General features: G+C 43.6%; 1 protein-coding gene across 2 annotated transcripts in view; it reads right to left on the reverse strand.

The window, feature by feature from the left end:
* mmd (monocyte to macrophage differentiation-associated) overlaps window positions 1–18,345 on the reverse strand; it is a 76,722-nt gene that overhangs the window by 35,917 nt on the left and 22,460 nt on the right. Inside the window, exon 1 of one of the 2 annotated variants that reach the window (XM_078225879.1) lies at window positions 39–251. The exons of the other annotated variant lie outside the window; for it this stretch is intronic. Within the exon in view, the coding sequence (XP_078082005.1) occupies window positions 39–64 (26 nt within the window). The 5' untranslated portion in view covers window positions 65–251. Of the gene's footprint in view, window positions 1–38; window positions 252–18,345 lie in introns of those variants that run through there. 2 annotated transcript variants of the gene reach the window in all.

An 18,345-nucleotide genomic window follows, 5' to 3' on the forward strand; every position in this document is an offset into this window, starting at 1 on the left:
CACTTACACAAGTCAAGGTTAATGGCTAGACATCTTACTTTGACAATGCATGTTTCCTTCCCATGATGATCTGTGCTGGAACTGGACATAAGAAAGCAGCTGCTTTACCTCTTCACCACAATGTGGCTCCTTTAAAATGCAGGAACACCCAATCACAGGTCTTGCCCTGCTTCTAATTTAGCAGTTAAACTGCGTTTCTATCCATTCAGCTGTTAAACCGGTAGGGTTAGTGTGCAATGTTGTAGAATAAGATGACTTCCTGGTTCGATATCTATTTTTAAAAAAGGAAGTTAACACCCAGTGAAGGTAAATCTAGATGATTATCATCACCCACAACAGAGCTATTTAGTGTCAAAACATATCTGTCAACGTGCCAGTAAAAAGCTCTGCATCTAGTGCACCCTCAACTCCAGTTAAAATCTCAACCTAATCTAAACAAAATCCCAATACTCCCTACTCAGCACTGTACAGAATTCCAGTGGGCCAAACTATTCCCTTCAATCAACATCACTATAAAAAGATACAGGTTATCTGGTCATTAATTCAATGCTGTTTGTGGGATCTTATTTTGCATAATTTAGTTGCCTCATTTCCCTGCGTTACAACTGTGATTCCACTTCAAAATTCCATTCGGTATATTACGAAAGGCAATATATTGATGTAAATTCTTTCTTAAACCATGGATTTTCTTTCATTGGTTAATCGTCATCATTTTGTGTTATATTAATCACCACCAACCAAAGAGTATCTGCAGGATTAGACCTAGCCAAATAGTTAAAACTAGATAAAGGCAAATTACTGCGGATGCTGGAATCTGAAACAAAAACAGAAAATGCTGGAAAATCTCAGCAGACCTGACAGCATCTGTGGAGAGAGAACAGAGCCAACCTTTCGTGTCTGGATGACCCTTCGTCAGAGCTGCGGTGGCTCGTGGCTATTAAGCCACAGAAACTTTATTACAGTTTGCGAGTAAAGCAGAAACTTTTATAACAAGAACTGACCTCTAAACTGGAATCTACTTGAAGGGTTTGGGTAGTTTAAATATAGAATAACAGATAGCTGGGAGAGAAATACAGGCTGGAATCTGATCGGGATTGGGGGAAGAGGGGGTGTGTTTATTTATAAAATGGATGCCCAATAGTTAGGTCCTGACTGCCTCTTTATGCATTAGTCATTGATCAACATTCTTACTAAACAGACAGGTGGTTTCATGTTAGTGTTTGCAAAGTATTGATGCGCTTACAGGGATTGCGTGACTGTAGGGAGAGGATCATCTTGGGCAACAATATACATCCAACGCCATTAGGAGTAACAAGCCCAGGCACTCTCAGTGCACTGTGCTGTTGCCTGGATACCAGCTCTGCATGCCTAAGCTACAAGTCAGAAGACCAAACTAACATCAAACACTGAATGTTTTTATAAATAAATCTATCCGTTGATATTTTAGCCTGCACTGCAATTAGGAGACACTCAGGAAATAAATCCCAGAATGGTCAAACAAATATCTCGATGGCTCAACTGTTCAAAATAACCCCAATCATGGAATTCAGCCAGAAAGTGCAGGAAGATCCCAACTGATCCCTAATCTGAGGTCAAGGAGAACAACTGGGCTTTACAACTATACAGAAAAGAGAGGGGATAGAGAGATTCAGATGAAGAAAACAAGATGGTTGATCAGCAATGACAGACGTTTATGAATAATATAGTTCATGGCTCACAATAAAGATACATCCCAGTGAGGAAGGAGGGACAAATCCATGGTTAACCAAGAAGTTAAGGATAATATTAAACTGAAAGTGGTAAGGCAGAGGATTGGGAAGATTTTAAAAATCAATAAAAGATGACCAAAAAAAAGTAAAGAGGGAGAAGATAAACCATGAGGGTAAACTAGCAAATAAAATAAAAATGGACAGCAAGAGTTGCTTTAAATATATGAAAAGGAAGAGAGGGGCCAAAGTGAACATAGGCCCCTCACATTCCAAAAATGCTAAATAATCAAGGGGCAGAAGGGGGAGGAGGAAATAAATAACAATCACTGGAGAAAAAGTACTGGGGAAGCCAATGGGGCTGGACTCTGGGGTGGTTCCCGCAGACTGGAAAACAGCAAATGTGACGCCACTGTTTAAAAAAGGAGGTAGACAAAAGGCAGGTAACTATAGGCCGGTTAGCTTAACTTCTGTAGTAGGGAAAATGCTTGAATCTATCATCAAGGAAGAAATAGTGAGATATCTGGATATAAATTGTCCCATTGGGAAGACGCAGCATGGGTTCATGAAAGACAGATCATGTTGTTTAACTAATTTAGTGGAATTCTTTGGGGACATTATGAGTGCAGTGGACAACGAGGAACCCGTGGATGTGGTGGATCTGGATTTCCAGAAGGCATTTGACAAGCGCCGCACAAAAGGCTGCTGCATACGATAAAGGTGCATGGTGTTATGGGTAATGCACTAGCATGGATAAAGGATTGGTTAACTAACAGAAAGCAAAGAGTGGGGATAAATGGGTGTTTTTCTGGTTGGCGATCAGTGACTAGTGGTGTTCCTCAGGGATCAATGTTGGGACCACAATTGTTTACAATTTACATAATGATTTGGAGTTGGGGACCAAGTATCGTGTGTCAAAGTTCGCAGATTACACTAAGATGAGTGATAGAGCAAAGTGTGCAGAGGACACAAAGTCTGCAAAGGGATATAGATAGTCTAAGTGAGTGGGCGAGGGTCTGGCAGATGGAGTACAATGTTGGTAAATGTGAGGTCATCCATTTTGGTAGGAACAACAGCAAAATGGGCTATTATTTAAATGGTAAAAAATTGCAGCATGCTGCTGTGCAGAGGGACCTGGGTGTCCTTGTGCAGGAATCACAAAAAGTTGGTTAGCAGGTGCAGCAGGTAATTAAGAAGGCAAATGGAATTTTGTCCTTCATTGCTAGAGGGATGGAGTTTTAAAACAGTGAGTTATGTTGCACCTTTATAAGGTGCTGGTGAGGCCACACCTGGGATACTTTGTACAGTTTTGGTCTCCTTACTTGAGAAAGGATATACTGGCACTGGAGGGGGTGCAGAGGAGATTCACTAGTTTGATTCCGGAGTTGAGAGGGTTGTTTTATGAGGAGAGACTGATTAGACTGGGACTATACTCATTGGAATTTAGAAGAATGAGGGGGGGGGGGGGAGAACTTATAAAATTATGAAGGGAGTAGAAAAGATAAAAGCAGGGAGGTTATTTCCTCTGGCGGGGCATAGCCTCAAAATAAGGGGAAGCAGATTTAGGTCAGAGTTGAGGAGGAACTTCTTCAAACAAAGAACAAAGAAAAGTTCAGCACAAGAACAGGCCCTTTGGCTGCGGTTGACGGAGGGGAACCGGTGGATGTGGTGTTTTTGGATTTCCAAAGGCGTTTGATAAGGTGCCTCACAAAAGGTTGCTGAAGAAGATTGGGTCACACGGAGTTGGGGGTAGGGTGTTAGCGTGGATTGGGGATTGGCTATCCGACAGGAAGCGGAGAGTCGGAATAAATGGGTGCTTTTCTGGTTGGCAGATGGTAACTAGTGGCGTGCCACAGGGATCGGTACTGGGGCCTCAACTATTTACCATTTATATAGACGATCTGGAGGAGGGGACTGAGTGTAGGGTAACAAAGTTTGCAGACGACACAAAGATAAGTGGAAAAGTGAATCGTGTGGAGGGCGTAGAAGGTCTGCAGAGAGATTTGGACAGGCTGTGAGTGGGCGAGGATCTGGTAGATGGAGTATAACGTTAACAAATGCGAGGTTATTCACTTTGGAAGAAATAATAGCAAATTGGATTATTATCTAAATGGAAAGAAATTACAACATGCTGCTGTGCAGAGGGACCTTGTGCATGAGACGCAAAATCCCAGTCTGCAGGTGCAACAGGTGATCAAGAAGGCAAATGGGATGTTGGCCTATATCGCAAGGGGGATAGAATATAAAAGCAGAGATGTCTTGCTGCATCTGTACAGGGCATTGGTGAGGCAGCAGCTGGAATAGTGTGTGCAGTATTGGTCCCCTTATTTGCGGAAGGATATATTGGCCTTGGAGGGAGTGCAGAGAAGGTTCACCAGGTTGATACCAGAGATGAGGGGTGTTGATTATGAGGAGAGATTGAGCAGATTGGGTTTGTACTCGTTGGAATTTAGAAGGCTGATGGGGGATTTTATAGAGACCTATAAGATAATGAAGGGGCTGGATAGGGTAGAGGTGGAGAGATTCTTTCCACTTAGAAAGGAAACTAGAACTAGAGGGCACACCCTCAAAGGGGGGTCAGTTTAGGACAGAGTTGAGGAGGAACTTCTTCTCTCAGAGGAGGGTGAATCTCTGGAATTCTCTGCCCACTGAAGTGGTGGAGGCTACCTCGTTGAATATGTTTAAATCACGGATAGATGGATTCCTGATCGGTAAGGGAATTAGGGGTTATAGGGATCAGGCGGGTAAGTGGAACTGATCCACTTCAGATCAGCCATGATCTTATTGAATGGCGGGGCAGGCTCGAGGGGCTAGATGGCCTACTCCTGCTCCTATTTCTTATGTTCTGTCCAAGCCTGCACCAGTCATGATGTCTGCCTAAACTAAACCGTATGCACTTACAGAGTCCGTATCTTTCCGTTCCCATCCTATTCATGCATTCATCCAGTTGCTCCTTAAATGCCGCTATCGTACCTACTCCCACCACCTGCCCGGGCAGCGCGTTCCAGACATTCACCACCCTCTGTGTAAAAAACTTGCCTTGCACATCTCCTCTAAACTTTTCCCCAAGCACCTTAAACCTATGGCCCCTAGTACTTGACTTTACTACCCTAGGAAAGAGCATCTGACTATCCACTCTGTCCATGCCCCTCAATCTTGTAAACCTCTTTCAGGTCACCCCTCAACCTCCATCGTTCCACTGAGAACAAACCGAGTTATCCAACCTCTCCTCATAGCTAATACCCTTCAGACCAGGCAACATCCTGGTTATGAATCTGTGGAATTCCCTGCCCAGTGAAGCAGTTGAGGCTACCTCATTGAATGTTTTTAAGGCAAGGATAGATAGATTTTTGAACAGTAAAGGAATTAAGGGTTATGGTGAGTGGGCGGGTAAGTGGACGAAAAGATCAGCCATGATCTTATTGAATGGCGGAGCAGGCTTGAGGGACCAGATGGCCCACTCCTGCTCCTAGTTCTTATATTCTTATGGCTAAAGGCCGATAAGTCCACTGGACAAGATTTAACTTTTAAAACTTTTAGCAAACCAACTGAAATCAATTCATCTCAAACAACAATTCCTCACCCCAGGTGAGAAATGCTTCAAATAAAAAAGGTAAATTTTGCTTTAAATAGTTGATCCAAAGATGCGCCTCAAATAGTTACAAGCACTCATTGTTTCCCACACAAATATAGGAGCACGTAATCTCAGTCTTTAGCTGGGGCCTCTGCTTTGTAGGGTCTCAGAATCCCAGTGCAGAAGGAGGCCATTCGGCCCATCGAGTCTGCACTGACCATAATCCCACCCAGGCCCTATCCCCACAACCTCATGCATTTACCCTAGCTCGTCCCCCTGACATTAAGTGGCAATTTAGCCTGGCCAATCCTCCTAACCCACACATCTTTGGACTTTCTTTGGTCTCTCACTTCCCACTGAATGGTTTCAGCCCTCGAGTCATATTCACTAGCAGCTGTATCCTATCCTAGCTGGGCATGGTTATCTCCAACAAAGCACATGTCTATGAACCCTTTCACTCAGAGCACAACAGTTCTGATGATACAGAATTCCTAGAGATGCCCTTTTCTGGCCCCTTTAAACAGTCTGGAAGGTCTGGCAACACAAACTGTGACAGTTGCCCTTCCTGGATTCAGCTCTCTGCTCTTTCCATCTGTACAACACACAGTAATTGTCTCTGTTCTATTCTCCTGCTTCAGCGCCAGGCTCTGTTTGAAGACTGTCAAATAGAAAACGGTGCCATTCGGAGAAGACCGTGTTTGTTCCCTCTTTATACAAATTCTCTGTGTTCTGAACTACCAAACAGAATGAAACCCAACGCATTACAGTTAGCTTTCTATTTACCTATTGCTTCTTAGATGGTCGTCCGCATGGCTGGCTCAGGTCACATGGACATTTCTTGGAGGCTAATGATATGATAATCAGGAATTCTATTAACCCTCTTTCAGAATGCTGCCCAGCCAACTTTAGTCTTCAAGGGACATTAGAGAAAAGAAAATATAGGCTTTTCCCAGCATATAGAGTCATAATCATAAAGGTTTATAGCATGGAAACAGGCCCTTCGACCCAACTTGTCCATGCCGCCCTTTCTTTTTTAAACCCCTAAGCTAATCCCAATTGCCTGCATTTGGCCCATATCCCTCTATACCCATTTTATCCATGTAACTATCCAAATGTTTTTTAAAAGACAAAATTGTAACTACTACCTCTCTGGCAGCTTGTTCCAGACACTCACCACCCTGTGTGTGAAAAAATTGCCCCTCTGGACACTTTTGTATCTCTCCCCTCTCACCTTAAACCTATGCCCTCTAGTTTTAGACTCCCCTACCTTTGGGAAAAGATATTGACTATCTAGCTGATCTGTGCCCCTCATTATTTTATAGACCTCTATAAGATCACCCCTCAGCCTCCTGCGCTCCAGAGAAAAAAGTCCCAGTCTATCCAGCCTCTCCTTATAACTCAATCCATCAAGTCCCGGTAGCATCTAGTAAATCTTTTCTGCACTCTTTCTAGTTTAATAATATCCTTTCTATAATAGGGTGACCAGAATTGCACACAGTATTCCAAGTGTGGCCTTACCAATGTCTTGGACCACTTCAACAAGACATTCCAACTCCTGTATTCAATGTTCTGACCGATGAAACCAAGCATGCCGAATGTCTTCTTCACCACTCTGTCCACCTGTGACTCCACTTTCAAGGAGCTATGAACATGTACCCCTAGATCTCTTTGTTCTGTAACTTTCCCCAATGCCCTACCATTAATAAGAAATAGCAGGAGTAGGCCATCTAGCCCCTCAAGCCTGCTCCGCCATTCAATAAGATCATGGCTGATCTGATAGTGGGTTCAGTTCCACTTACCCGCCCGCTCCCCATAACCCTTAATTCCCTTAATGGTTAAAAATCTATCTATCTGTGACTTAAACACATTTAACGAGGTAGCCTTGACTGCTTCATCGGGCAGAGAATTCCAAAGATTCACTACCCTCTGGGAGAAGAAGTTCCTCCTCAACTCTGTTCTAAATTGACTCCCCCGTATTTTGAGGCTATGCCCCCTAGTTCTTGCTTCCATTGCAAGTGGAAATAACCTCGCTGCTTCTACCCTGTCTAGCCCCTTCATTATCTTATATGTCTCTATAAGATCTCCCCTCAGCCTTCTAAACTCCAATGAGTACAGGCCCAGTCTACTCAATCTCTCCTCATAAGCTAACCCCCTTATCTCCGGAATCAACCTGGTGAACCTTCTCTGTACCCCCTCCAAAGCTAATATATCCTTTCTTAAATAAGGGGACCAAAATTGTACACAGTACTCTAGGTGCGGCCTCACCAGTACCCTGTACAGTTGCAGCATGACCTCCCTGCTTTTATACTCCATCCCTCTCGCGATAAAGGCCAACATTCCATTTGCCTTCTCGATCACCTGCTGCACCTGCAAACTGAGTTTTTGTGATTCATGCACAAGGACCCCCAGGTCCCTCTGCACAGTAGCATGTTGTAATTTTTCACCGTTTAAATAATAGTCCATTTTACTATTATTCCTTCCAAAGTGAATAACCTCACACTTACCAACGTTATACTCCATCTGCCAGATCCTTGCCCACTCACTGAGCCGATCCAAATCTCTCTGCAGACTGTGTCCTCCACGCATTTTGCTTTCCCACTCACCTTTGTGTCATCCGCAAACTTTGTTACCCTACACTCAGTCCCCTCCTCCAGATCGTCTATGTATATGGTAAATAGTTGAGGCCCCAGCACTGATCCCTGCGGCACGCCACTAGTCACTGATTGCCAACCGGAAAAGCACCCATTTATTCCAACTCTCTGCTTCCTGTTAGATAGCCAATCCTCAATCCACGCTAACACTTTACCCCCCAACTCCGTGTACCTTTATCTTATGCAGCAACCTTTTGTGAGGCACCTTATCGAATGCCTTCTGGAAATCTAAATACACCACATCCCCTCTGTCAACCGCACTCATTATATCCTCAAAAAATTCCAGTAAATTAGTCAAACATGACTTTCTCTTCATGAATCCATGCTGCGTCTGCTTGATTGAACCATTCTTTTCCAGGTGTCCTGCTATTTCTTCCTTAATGATAGATTCCAGCATTTTTCCAACTACGGATGTTAAGCTAACCGACCTGTAGTTACCTGCCTTTTGTCTACCTCCTTTTTTAAACAGATAAAGCTCGGCACAACATCGTGGGCCGAAGGGCCTGTTCTGTGCTGTACTGTTCTATGTTCTATGTAACTGAGTAAGTCCTGCCCTGGTTCGATCTACCAAAATGCATCACCTCGTATTTGTCCAAATTGAACTCCATCTGCCATTTGTCAGCTCACTGGCCCAATTGATCAAGATCCCGTTGCAATTGGAGATAACTTTCTTCACTATGTCACCAATCTTAGTGTCATCTGCAAACTTACTAACCATGCCTCCTATATTCTCATCCAAATCATTAAAATAAATGACAAATAACATGGGTCATCACATGTCAAATCTCTTGAATATTCAGTTCCCAGCTCTGGTCACCTTGTAGTCTGTAATAGTATCTGATCATACCTATTTATTTAGATTTGCGCCATTGGTTCATGCATCTTATTATATGAATTCAATTGTAAACGTTTTACCGAGGCAAAACAAACCCAGGGCCATTGATTAAAGAAAGCTAAATAAATTAAGTCTGCTTTATTTACGTGGCATTTTTACCAATGATTTCTATACTTGCTTTCCAAAATTCTATTCAGTTCTCTATGTAAATTCATTAGTGACCTTGAGTATTGGTGACATTGGTCAATAAATCACAGGGTTGTCGCTAGTCGATTGCAACTTAAACTGGACTATTAGATTGCAATTTTTAAAATATAAGTGTACTCAGTGTCCTGCGTTATGGAAGAAGTAGCTGATTATGTTTCCAATTAATTTTTATCATCAGATAAAACCAATTATTGTGACCTCAAGCTATGAACCGTGTCCCTCACAAAGGAACTTGCAGGAGGCAGCAAATCACAACACTGCAGCCACCAGAGTTACAACATCAACTGCTATTTATATTGCATCAAGGCATTTTACATCCTTCATTTCTACAATAAAACATTGCCAGAGGCTACATTGGAGTAATCAAAAGGTTGACAACTAGACACTGTCCTGACCAAAAAAGAAAGCGGTTTAAAATAGCATCTTAAAAGAGGAAAAAGGAAGAGAGAGTCGGAGAGGTTTAGGGATGAAATTCCAGAGTTTAGGACCTAGGCGCTGGAGACATGATCAGGGTTGATGGAATAACTAAAATCAGGTATGCTCACAAAATTGGAGGAGGGCAGAGATCACAGAAGTTTGTAGGAGATGAGAGAGAAGAAAGGGCAAAGCCACGGAGGGATTTGAAAAGAAGGATGAGAATTTTAAAATTGAGGTGGTATGTAAACATTTCTAGGTTTCAAATGGCATTTTCCAACTCAAACATCATCAATATAAGGTTCTCGTGAGGCCTATTGCCAACAATATACTAAAGGACGATCACACCAGGGTATGTTTACGTCAGGTGCATTTTGGATCAAGTGTGCTTTATCACGTATAACTAGTGAGCTGCATTGGTGAGGTGGGAGAGGATCGGGCCTGGGTATGATGCTTGTTTGGCGAGTGGATGTAGACTTGATGGGCCAAATGGCCTCCATCTGCACTGTTTCTATAACCTGTGAAATATTTTGGCTGTTGCTTCCTGATTTCAGTTAGGGTATATTGTTACCTTTTATGCCTCACATGTTGGCCCATTTCTTCCCAATAAGATGTTTTGGGGACAGGGGTGAGGATTGATTCCTTATTTTAAAGTATTTCCACAGCCAGTGAGCCCTTCTCACCAATGTCACTCCTGTATCATACAGCTCAAGAGGTCACAACCAGGTTTAGGAAGACAGAATGTACGAATGCACAGTTTGCCACAATAGATGCAACATGAAAGTGACACTGAGCTCAAATGACCATGCTGCATTCCAGGCCTGGTCACCAACATGAAGCTTACTGAAATTCAGCAGTCGAACATTGTAATCACCATCAAGGGTATCAAGAGGAGAAATAGACATTTTCTGCTGAGTTCACACTTTTCATTAACAGAGCAAAACCCAATGAAATGTCTCTTTCAAACTGGAAAAGTGGCAATTGCCAGCATTTTCCTTTCAATATTTTTGTGAAAAAAGCATTCTATTAACGAACATTGGGGTTATTGATTAGGAAACAAAGCAGCTAATTCAAAAAGCTGCTGCTCAGGCTTGCTGTAAGTGAAAGGCAATACCTGCACTGTGAGAGTTATTCACAGCAATCCCCACAATAATTATTACTTCTACTTATGTTGTGCTTTAATGTAATGTCCCATGGTGCTTAACAGGAGGATTATAAAACAGTGCGACACAAAACCGCATTCACAGATATTAGGGTCAGATGGTGTGTTTTAAAGGAAAAACGTAATGAGGTGTAGACAGAAGTCCAGCGCTTGGGGCGAGGTGACTCAAGGAATAAAAATCAGAGTTAGACCAAAGAGTAGAGTTTGAGGAGCACAGATATCTGACAGGGCTGTATGGCTGCAGCGGATTGCTGAGTTAGGGAGGGACAAGACCATGGACGCATTTGAAAGCAAGGATGAGAATTTTAAAATCAGCATGTCAGTGGATCCAGAGTCAATGTAGATTAGTGAGCACAGGGGTGATAGGGGAATGGGATTTGCTCAGAATTAAGACATGAACAGTAGAGCTTTGGATAACCTCAGGTTTACCTCAGACAGGTGGCACAGGGGTTAGTACTGCCGCCTCACAGCGCCAGGGACCCTGGTTCATTTCCGACTTTGATCACTGTCTGTGTGGAGTTTGTATGTTCTCCCTGTCTGTGAGGGTTTCCCCGGGTACTTCGGTTTCCTTCCGCAGTCCAAAGATGTGCAGGTAAGGTTGGTTGGCCATGCTAAATTGCCCCTTCTTGCCAAGGAAATTGGCAGAGTAAATACATGGGGTTAGGGACAGGGTGGGATTGTCTTTGGTGCAGGCTCGATGGGCCAAATGGCCTCCTTCTGCACTGTAGGGATTCAACGATTCTACAGAGGGTAGAATGTGGCAGATAAAGACATGAATGCGTTGGAAAAGTTGAGTCCAGATGCAACAAGGGCATGAACGAGGGTTTCACCAGATGAGCTGAGACAGGAGCAAAGTCAGGTGAAGTTACAGAGGTGGAAACAAGCAGTCTTAGTGATGGCACAAATGAGGCGAGAAGCTTGTCTTAGGGTCAAATGTGAAACTAAGGTTGCAAACGTACTGGCTTAATCTCAGACTGCAGCCCAGCAGAGGGATGGAGTCAGTAGCTGGGGACTGGGGTTTGAATCAAGTACTGAAAACAATGGCTTTCTTCTTCCCAATCAGGTTGTTTTGCCTTGCCCTGGAACTCTAAGTAGGTAATCTTCTTCCTTCCCACCCATTACTCAAACCACCTCCTATGACAATGGATATAGGAGTTGGTCAAAGTGACAGCCAAAGGCTGCTACACCAAACTAACAGGATCAGCAGTTAATATACAAGCATATGAATTAGGAGCTCGGCTCCTCAAGCCTACTCCCCCATCCAATAAGAACATGGCTGATCTAATTTTAACCTCAACTCCACATTCCTGCCTACCCAGATAACCTTTCATTCCCTTGCTCATCGAGAATTTACCTACTTTTGTATCAAACATATTCAAAGACTCTGCTTCAATCACCTTTTGAGGAGAACTCCAAAGTCTCAACTCTGAGAAAATGTTTTTCCTTATCTCCATCCTAAATAGGTGCCCTTATTTTTAAACAATGCCCCCTAGTTCGAGATTCTCCTACAAGAGGAAACATTCTCTCCACATCCACCCTGTCAATACCCCACAGGATCTTAAAGGTTTCAGTCAAGTTAGCTCTTACTCTTCTAAATTCCAGCAGATACAAGACTAGCCTGTCCACAGCAGACGACCTGCCCATTCCAGGTATTGATTTAGTGAACCTTCTCTGAAGGGTCTGGGCTTGACAGGGTGGATGGTGAGATGCTTTCACTGGTTGGAGAGTCTCGAGCAAGGGGACACAGCTACAAGATAAAGGACAGGTCATTTAAAACTGAGGTGCGGAGAAATTTCTTCTCACAGGGGGTGGTGAATCTCTGGAATTCTCTGCCCCAAAGGGTGGTGGAATCTGGATCATTAGAAGTGCTTAAAGTGGAAGTCGATAAATATTTGATAGATCGAAGAACAGAGGGCGATGGGGAAATAGCACAGAAAAGGAGTTCAGGCCGGCATAGGTCAACCATGATTGTATTGAATGGCAGAGCAGGCTTGAAAGGCCTGGTGGCCTACTCCTGCTTCTATTTCTTGTGTTCTTGTGAACTGCTTCCATGCATTTCATATTTCCTTAATTAAGGAGACCAGCATTGTACACAGTATCCCAGATGTGGTCTCACCAATGCCCTGCATAACTGAAGCATGATCTCTGTACTAACAAAGAATAAAACAGCACAGGAACAGGCCCTTCGGCACTCCAAGCCTGCGCTGCTCATGTGCCCAACTAGACCATTCGCTTGTATCCCTCTATTCCCAGTCTGTTCATGTGGCTATCTAGATAAGTCTTAAACGATCCCAACGTGTCCACCTCAATCACCTTGCTTGGCAGTGCATTCCAGGCCCCCACCACCCTCTGTGTAAAATACGTCCCCCTGACATCTGTGTTGAACCTTGCCCCCCTCATCTTGAACCCGTGACCCCTTGTGTTCGTCACCTCCGACCTGGGAAAAAGCTTCCCACTGTTCACCCTATCTATGCCCTTCATAATTTTATACACCTCTATTAGGTCGCCCCTCATCCTCCGTCTTTCCAGGGAGAACAACCCCAGTTTACCCAATCTCTCCTCATAGCTAAGACCCTCCATACCAGGCAACATCCTGTACTCTCTCCAAAGCCTCCACGTCCTCTGGTAGTGTGGCGACCAGAACTGGACGCAGTATTCCAAATGTGGCCTAACCAACGTTCTATACAGCTGCAACATCATATGCCAACTTTTATATTCTATGTCCCGTCCAATAAAGGCAAGCATGCCATATGCCTTCTTCACCACCCTCTCCACCTGTGCTGCCACCTTTAAGGATCTGTGGACTTGTACACCCAGGTCCCTGTGTGTGTCTATACTCCTGATGGTTCTGCCATTTATTGTATAGCTCCCCCTTACATTAGAACTACCGAAATGCATCACTTCGCATTTATCTGGATTAAATTCCATCTGCCATTTCTCCGCCCAATGTTCCAGCCTATCTATATCCTGCTGTATTCTCTGACAATGTTCATCACTATCCGCAACTCCAGCAAACTTTGTGTCGTCCGCAAACTTACTGATCACACCAGCTACATCTTCCTCCAAATCATTTATATATATCACAAACAGCAGAGGTCCCAGTACAGAGCCCTGCGGAACACCACTAGTCACAGACCTCCAACCGGAAAAAGACCCCTCCACTGTTACCCTCTGTCTTCTATGGCTAAGCCAGTTCTCCATCCATCGAGCTAGCTCGCCTTTTATCCCGTGAGATTTAACCTTTTGCACCAGCCTGCCATGAGGGACCTTGTCAAACGCTTTACTAAAGTCCATATAGACGACATCCACGGCCCTTCCCTCGTCAATCGTTTTTGTCACCTCCTCAAAAAACTCAACCAAATTTGTGAAGCATGACCTCCCTCATACAAAACCATGCTGTCTATCGCTAATGAGATTATTCAGTTCTAAATGCGCATATATCCTATCTCTAAGAATCTTCTCCAACAACTTCCCTACCACGGACGTCAAGCTCACCGACCTATAATTACCCGGGTTATCCTTGCTACCCTTCTTAAATAACGGGACCACATTTGCTATCCTCCAATCCTCTGGGACCTCACCTGTGTCCAGTGGAGAGACAAAGATTTCTGTTAGAGGCCAGCAATTTCATCTCTTGCCTCCCTGAGGAGTCCAGGATAGATGCCATCTGGCCCTGGGGATTTGTCTGTCTTAATGTTTCCCAAAAAACCTAACACTTCCTCCCTTGTAATTGAGATTTTTTCTAACGGGTCAACACAGCTCTGAGACACTACCAATCAACATGTCCCTCTCCTTTGTGAATACTGATGCAAAGTATTCATTTAGGATCTCTCCTATTTCCTTTGGTTCTAAGCATAATTCCCCTCCTTTGTCCCTGAGAGGTCTGATTTTTTCCCCTAACAACCCTCTTATTCCTAACGTATGTATAAAATGCCTTAGGATTCTCCTTAATCCTGTCTGCCAAGAACATTTCGTGACCCCTTTTTGCCCTTCTAACTCCCTGTTTGAGTTCTTTTCTACTTTCTCTGTATTCCTCCAATGCTCCATCTGTTTTTAGCTGCCTGGACCTCATCTATGCCTCTTTTTTCTTTTTGATTAGACCCACAATTTCTCTGGTTATCCACGGCTCCCGAATCATACCTTTCCTATCCTTCCTCTTTACAGGCACATGCCTGTCCTGCAGTCCTATCAACTGCTCCTTAAAAGACTCCCACATGCCAGATGTGGATTTACCCTCGAACAGCCTCTCCCAATCAACAGCCACCAAATCCTGCCTAATCCGGCTGTATTTAGCCTTACCCATAGGACAACACTCATCTTTTTCCATTACTATCCTAAAGTTTACAGAATTGTGGTCACTATTTGCCACATGTTCCCCCACTGAAACTTTGATGACCTGACCGGGTTCATTCCCCAGTACTAGGTCCAGTATAGCCCCCTCTCTAGTTGGACTGTCAAAATATTGTTCCAAAGAACCTTCCTGTACACATTTTATAAATTCTTCCCCGTCTAGGCCCCCAGCCCTAAGCGATTTCCAGTCTATGTGAGGGAAATTAAAGTCTCCCACTACAACAACCCTATTTTTTCTGCACCTGTCCAGAATCTCCTTACATATCCGTTCCTCAACTTCCCGTGGGCTGTTGGGAGGCCTGTAGTATACCCCCAGCATAGTGACTGCGCCCTTCCTGTTTCTGAGCTCTACCCACAGTGACCCGTTCGTTACCTGACCCTTCCAAATTGTCCACCCTCTGTACCGCTGTAATATGCTCCCTAACCAGCATTGCTACTCCCCCACCTCTCCTAGCCCCTTCTCTGTCTCGCCTTAAACACTTATACCCCGGAATATTCAGCTGCCAGTCCTGTCCTTCTTTTAACCAATTCTCCGTCACTGCAACCACATCCAAATTCCGCGCAAGCATTAAGGCTCTAAGCTCGTCTGTCTTGTCCGTGATGCTCCTTGCATTGAAGTAGATGCACTCCAGACCTCCAGGCCCACCGAGGTCATCCTCCCCCAGAATGCTTTTCCTCTTAGATAGCCTTGTCTTGGCCCCTTGAATACTCTTGTATTCTGTTCTCCTTGCAATAAACAATAACATTCTATTAGCTTTGCTAATTACTTGCTGCATACTAACCTTCTGCACTAGGACACTGAGACAATACAGTGCCTTTAAGAAATGTATTTTAGTCATGTTTCTGTGCTGAATATGTTTACTAGTCCCTTCCATTTTATCGGAGCCGTCCCGTCGGGATCCAGCAGCACTATATTGTTACTGCAGTGACATTATTATCTTACTTGATGCAGTTTGTTTTGATCCAAATTACTACAGGGTTCTGTTGTTTTGCAATTGCCCCTGGGATATTGCACTGTGGGGCTTGATTAGGTTGATGGATAGATAAGGTCATATGACGGGTATAGTTAGGCTTTCAGAGAGAACTCAAGGCAGTTTGTTTTTGGGCTCTTTAGAGAGAAGTTGCTTTCTCTGTATCTCTTGCTCTGTTTGAAGTGGAGACTGGAATCTGCCAAGAAATAAGCCTTTTCCTCTGAGAATTCTACTGTTCAGGGGTAGAGCTCTCTCTGGAAGTTGCTGCATGAGAATTAGAAGTCATGATGTGGAGATGCCGGCGTTGGACTGGGGTAAACACAGTAAGAAGTTTAACAACACCAGGTTAAAGTCCAACAGGTTTATTTGGTAGCAAAAGCCACACAAGCTTTCGGAGCTCTTAGCCCCTTCTTCGGGTGAGTGGGAATTCTGTTCACAAACAGAGCTTATAAAGACACAGACTCAATTTACATGAATAATGGTTGGAATGCAAATACTTACAACTAATCAAGTCTTTAAGAGACGAAACTCCACTCTCCACTCACATTGTTTCGTCTCTTAAAGACTTGATTAGTTGTAAGTATTTGCATTCCAACCATTATTCATGTAAATTGAGTCTGTGTCTTTATAAGCTCTGTTTGTGAACAGAATTCCCACTCACCTGAAGAAGGGGCTAAGAGCTCCGAAAGCTTGTGTGGCTTTTGCTACCAAATAAACCTGTTGGACTTTAACCTGGTGTTGTTAAACTTCTTACTGAGAATTAGAAGACAGGGGTCTGTCTGGATCACTCTCCAGAAGAGTCAAAAGGCTGGAAATCTAGTACCTACGGAAGCATCTTTGGTTTTTGTGCTAACTGGTTCTAAAGAAGGGATTCATGTCTGTGGGCAATACTGCTAAATAGGAACAACAGAGATAGCTAGCTGTTAAGAATTATAACCAAAAGAGAAAATGCTGGAAAATCTCAGCAGGTCTGGCAGCATCTGTAAGGAGAGAAAAGAGCTGATGTTTCGAGTCCAGACGACCCTTTGTCAAAGCGGGTTTTCCAGCATTTTCTCTTTTGGTTTCAGATTCCAGCATCCGCAGTGATTTTCTTTTATTTGTTAAGAATTACACTTTGTCATGTTTAAGCATTTTAATTGGTAAAAGTTATGCTAATTCTTTTTGTTATGTTTCAACTGTGGTGTCCCCAAGGGTCGGTATTGGGAACCTTGCTTTTCCTGATATAAATACAAATGATCTAGATCTTGTGTATAGGACAGTTTCAAAGTTTGCAAAACTTGGAGGCATTATAAACCATGAAGAGGACAGTGTAGAACTTCAAAAGGACATAGACGATTTGGTGGAGTGGGTAGATAGGTGGCAGATGAGGCTCAATGTGGAGAAGTGTGAGGTGATGTATTTTGGTATGAAGAACATGGAGAAAAAATATAAAATAAGGGGTAAAATTCTTAAAGGGGTGCAGGAATAGAGAGACTTTGGTGTTTATATGCACAAATCATTGAAAGTAGCAGGACAGGTGGAGAGAACAATTAATACAACATATAGTATTCTGGGCTTTATTAATTAGAGCATAAGGTAAAAGAGTAAGGAGGTTATGCTGAATTTCTACAGGACACTAGTTAGACCTCAGCTGGAATAATGCGTACAGTTCTGGGCATCATACTATTGGAAGGACGTGAATGCATTGGAGAGAGAGCAGAAGAGGTTTACAAGAATGGCTCCAGGGATAAGAAACTTCAGTCATGAGGATAGATTGGAGGGGTATAGGAACTGATCTCCTTGGAGAGAAGGCAGCCAAGAGGAGGTTTGATAGAGATGTTCAAAATCATGAGGGTACTGGACAGAGTAGATAGGGAGAAACTATTCCCCTCGTAAGGATCAAGAACGAGAGGGCACAGATTTAAGGTGATTTGCATAAGAAGCAAATGTGGTGCGAAAAAAAAACTTTTTCACACAAGTGATTCAAGTCTGGAATGCACTGCCTGGGAGTGTGGTGGAGGCAGGTTCAATTGAGGCATTCAAAAGGACATTAGATGATTATTTGAAACAATGTGCAGGAGTACAGGGAAAAGGCAGGGGAACAGCTCAAAGTCATAATGCTGGTTTGGAAAGCCGGTGCAGATACAATAGGCCAAATGGCCTCCTTCTGTGCCATTCCATGAATGCAATTGATGTGATCAATATGGACTTTAGCAAGGCTTTATCAAATCAAAATTGGCTGAGAGAGGCAGGAAACAGAGGGTGGCCTCACCCACTGGGGTTCCACAGGGCTCAGTGCAGGGGGTCCTGGCTAATGTTGATGTAGATTAATGATTTAGACTTCAATGCAAAGTCAAGGATGACATGAAAATTGGTAGGGTGATAAATAGTGAGGAGGATAGCATAGACTGCAAGAGGATATCAGTGGACTGGTCCATTGGGCAAAGCAGAGGCAAATGGGATATAACCCAGATAAGTGTGAGATCATGAATGCAC

The sequence above is a fragment of the Mustelus asterias genome, chromosome 12, assembly GCF_964213995.1.
Source record: "Mustelus asterias chromosome 12, sMusAst1.hap1.1, whole genome shotgun sequence".
Lineage (NCBI taxonomy): Eukaryota > Metazoa > Chordata > Chondrichthyes > Carcharhiniformes > Triakidae > Mustelus > Mustelus asterias.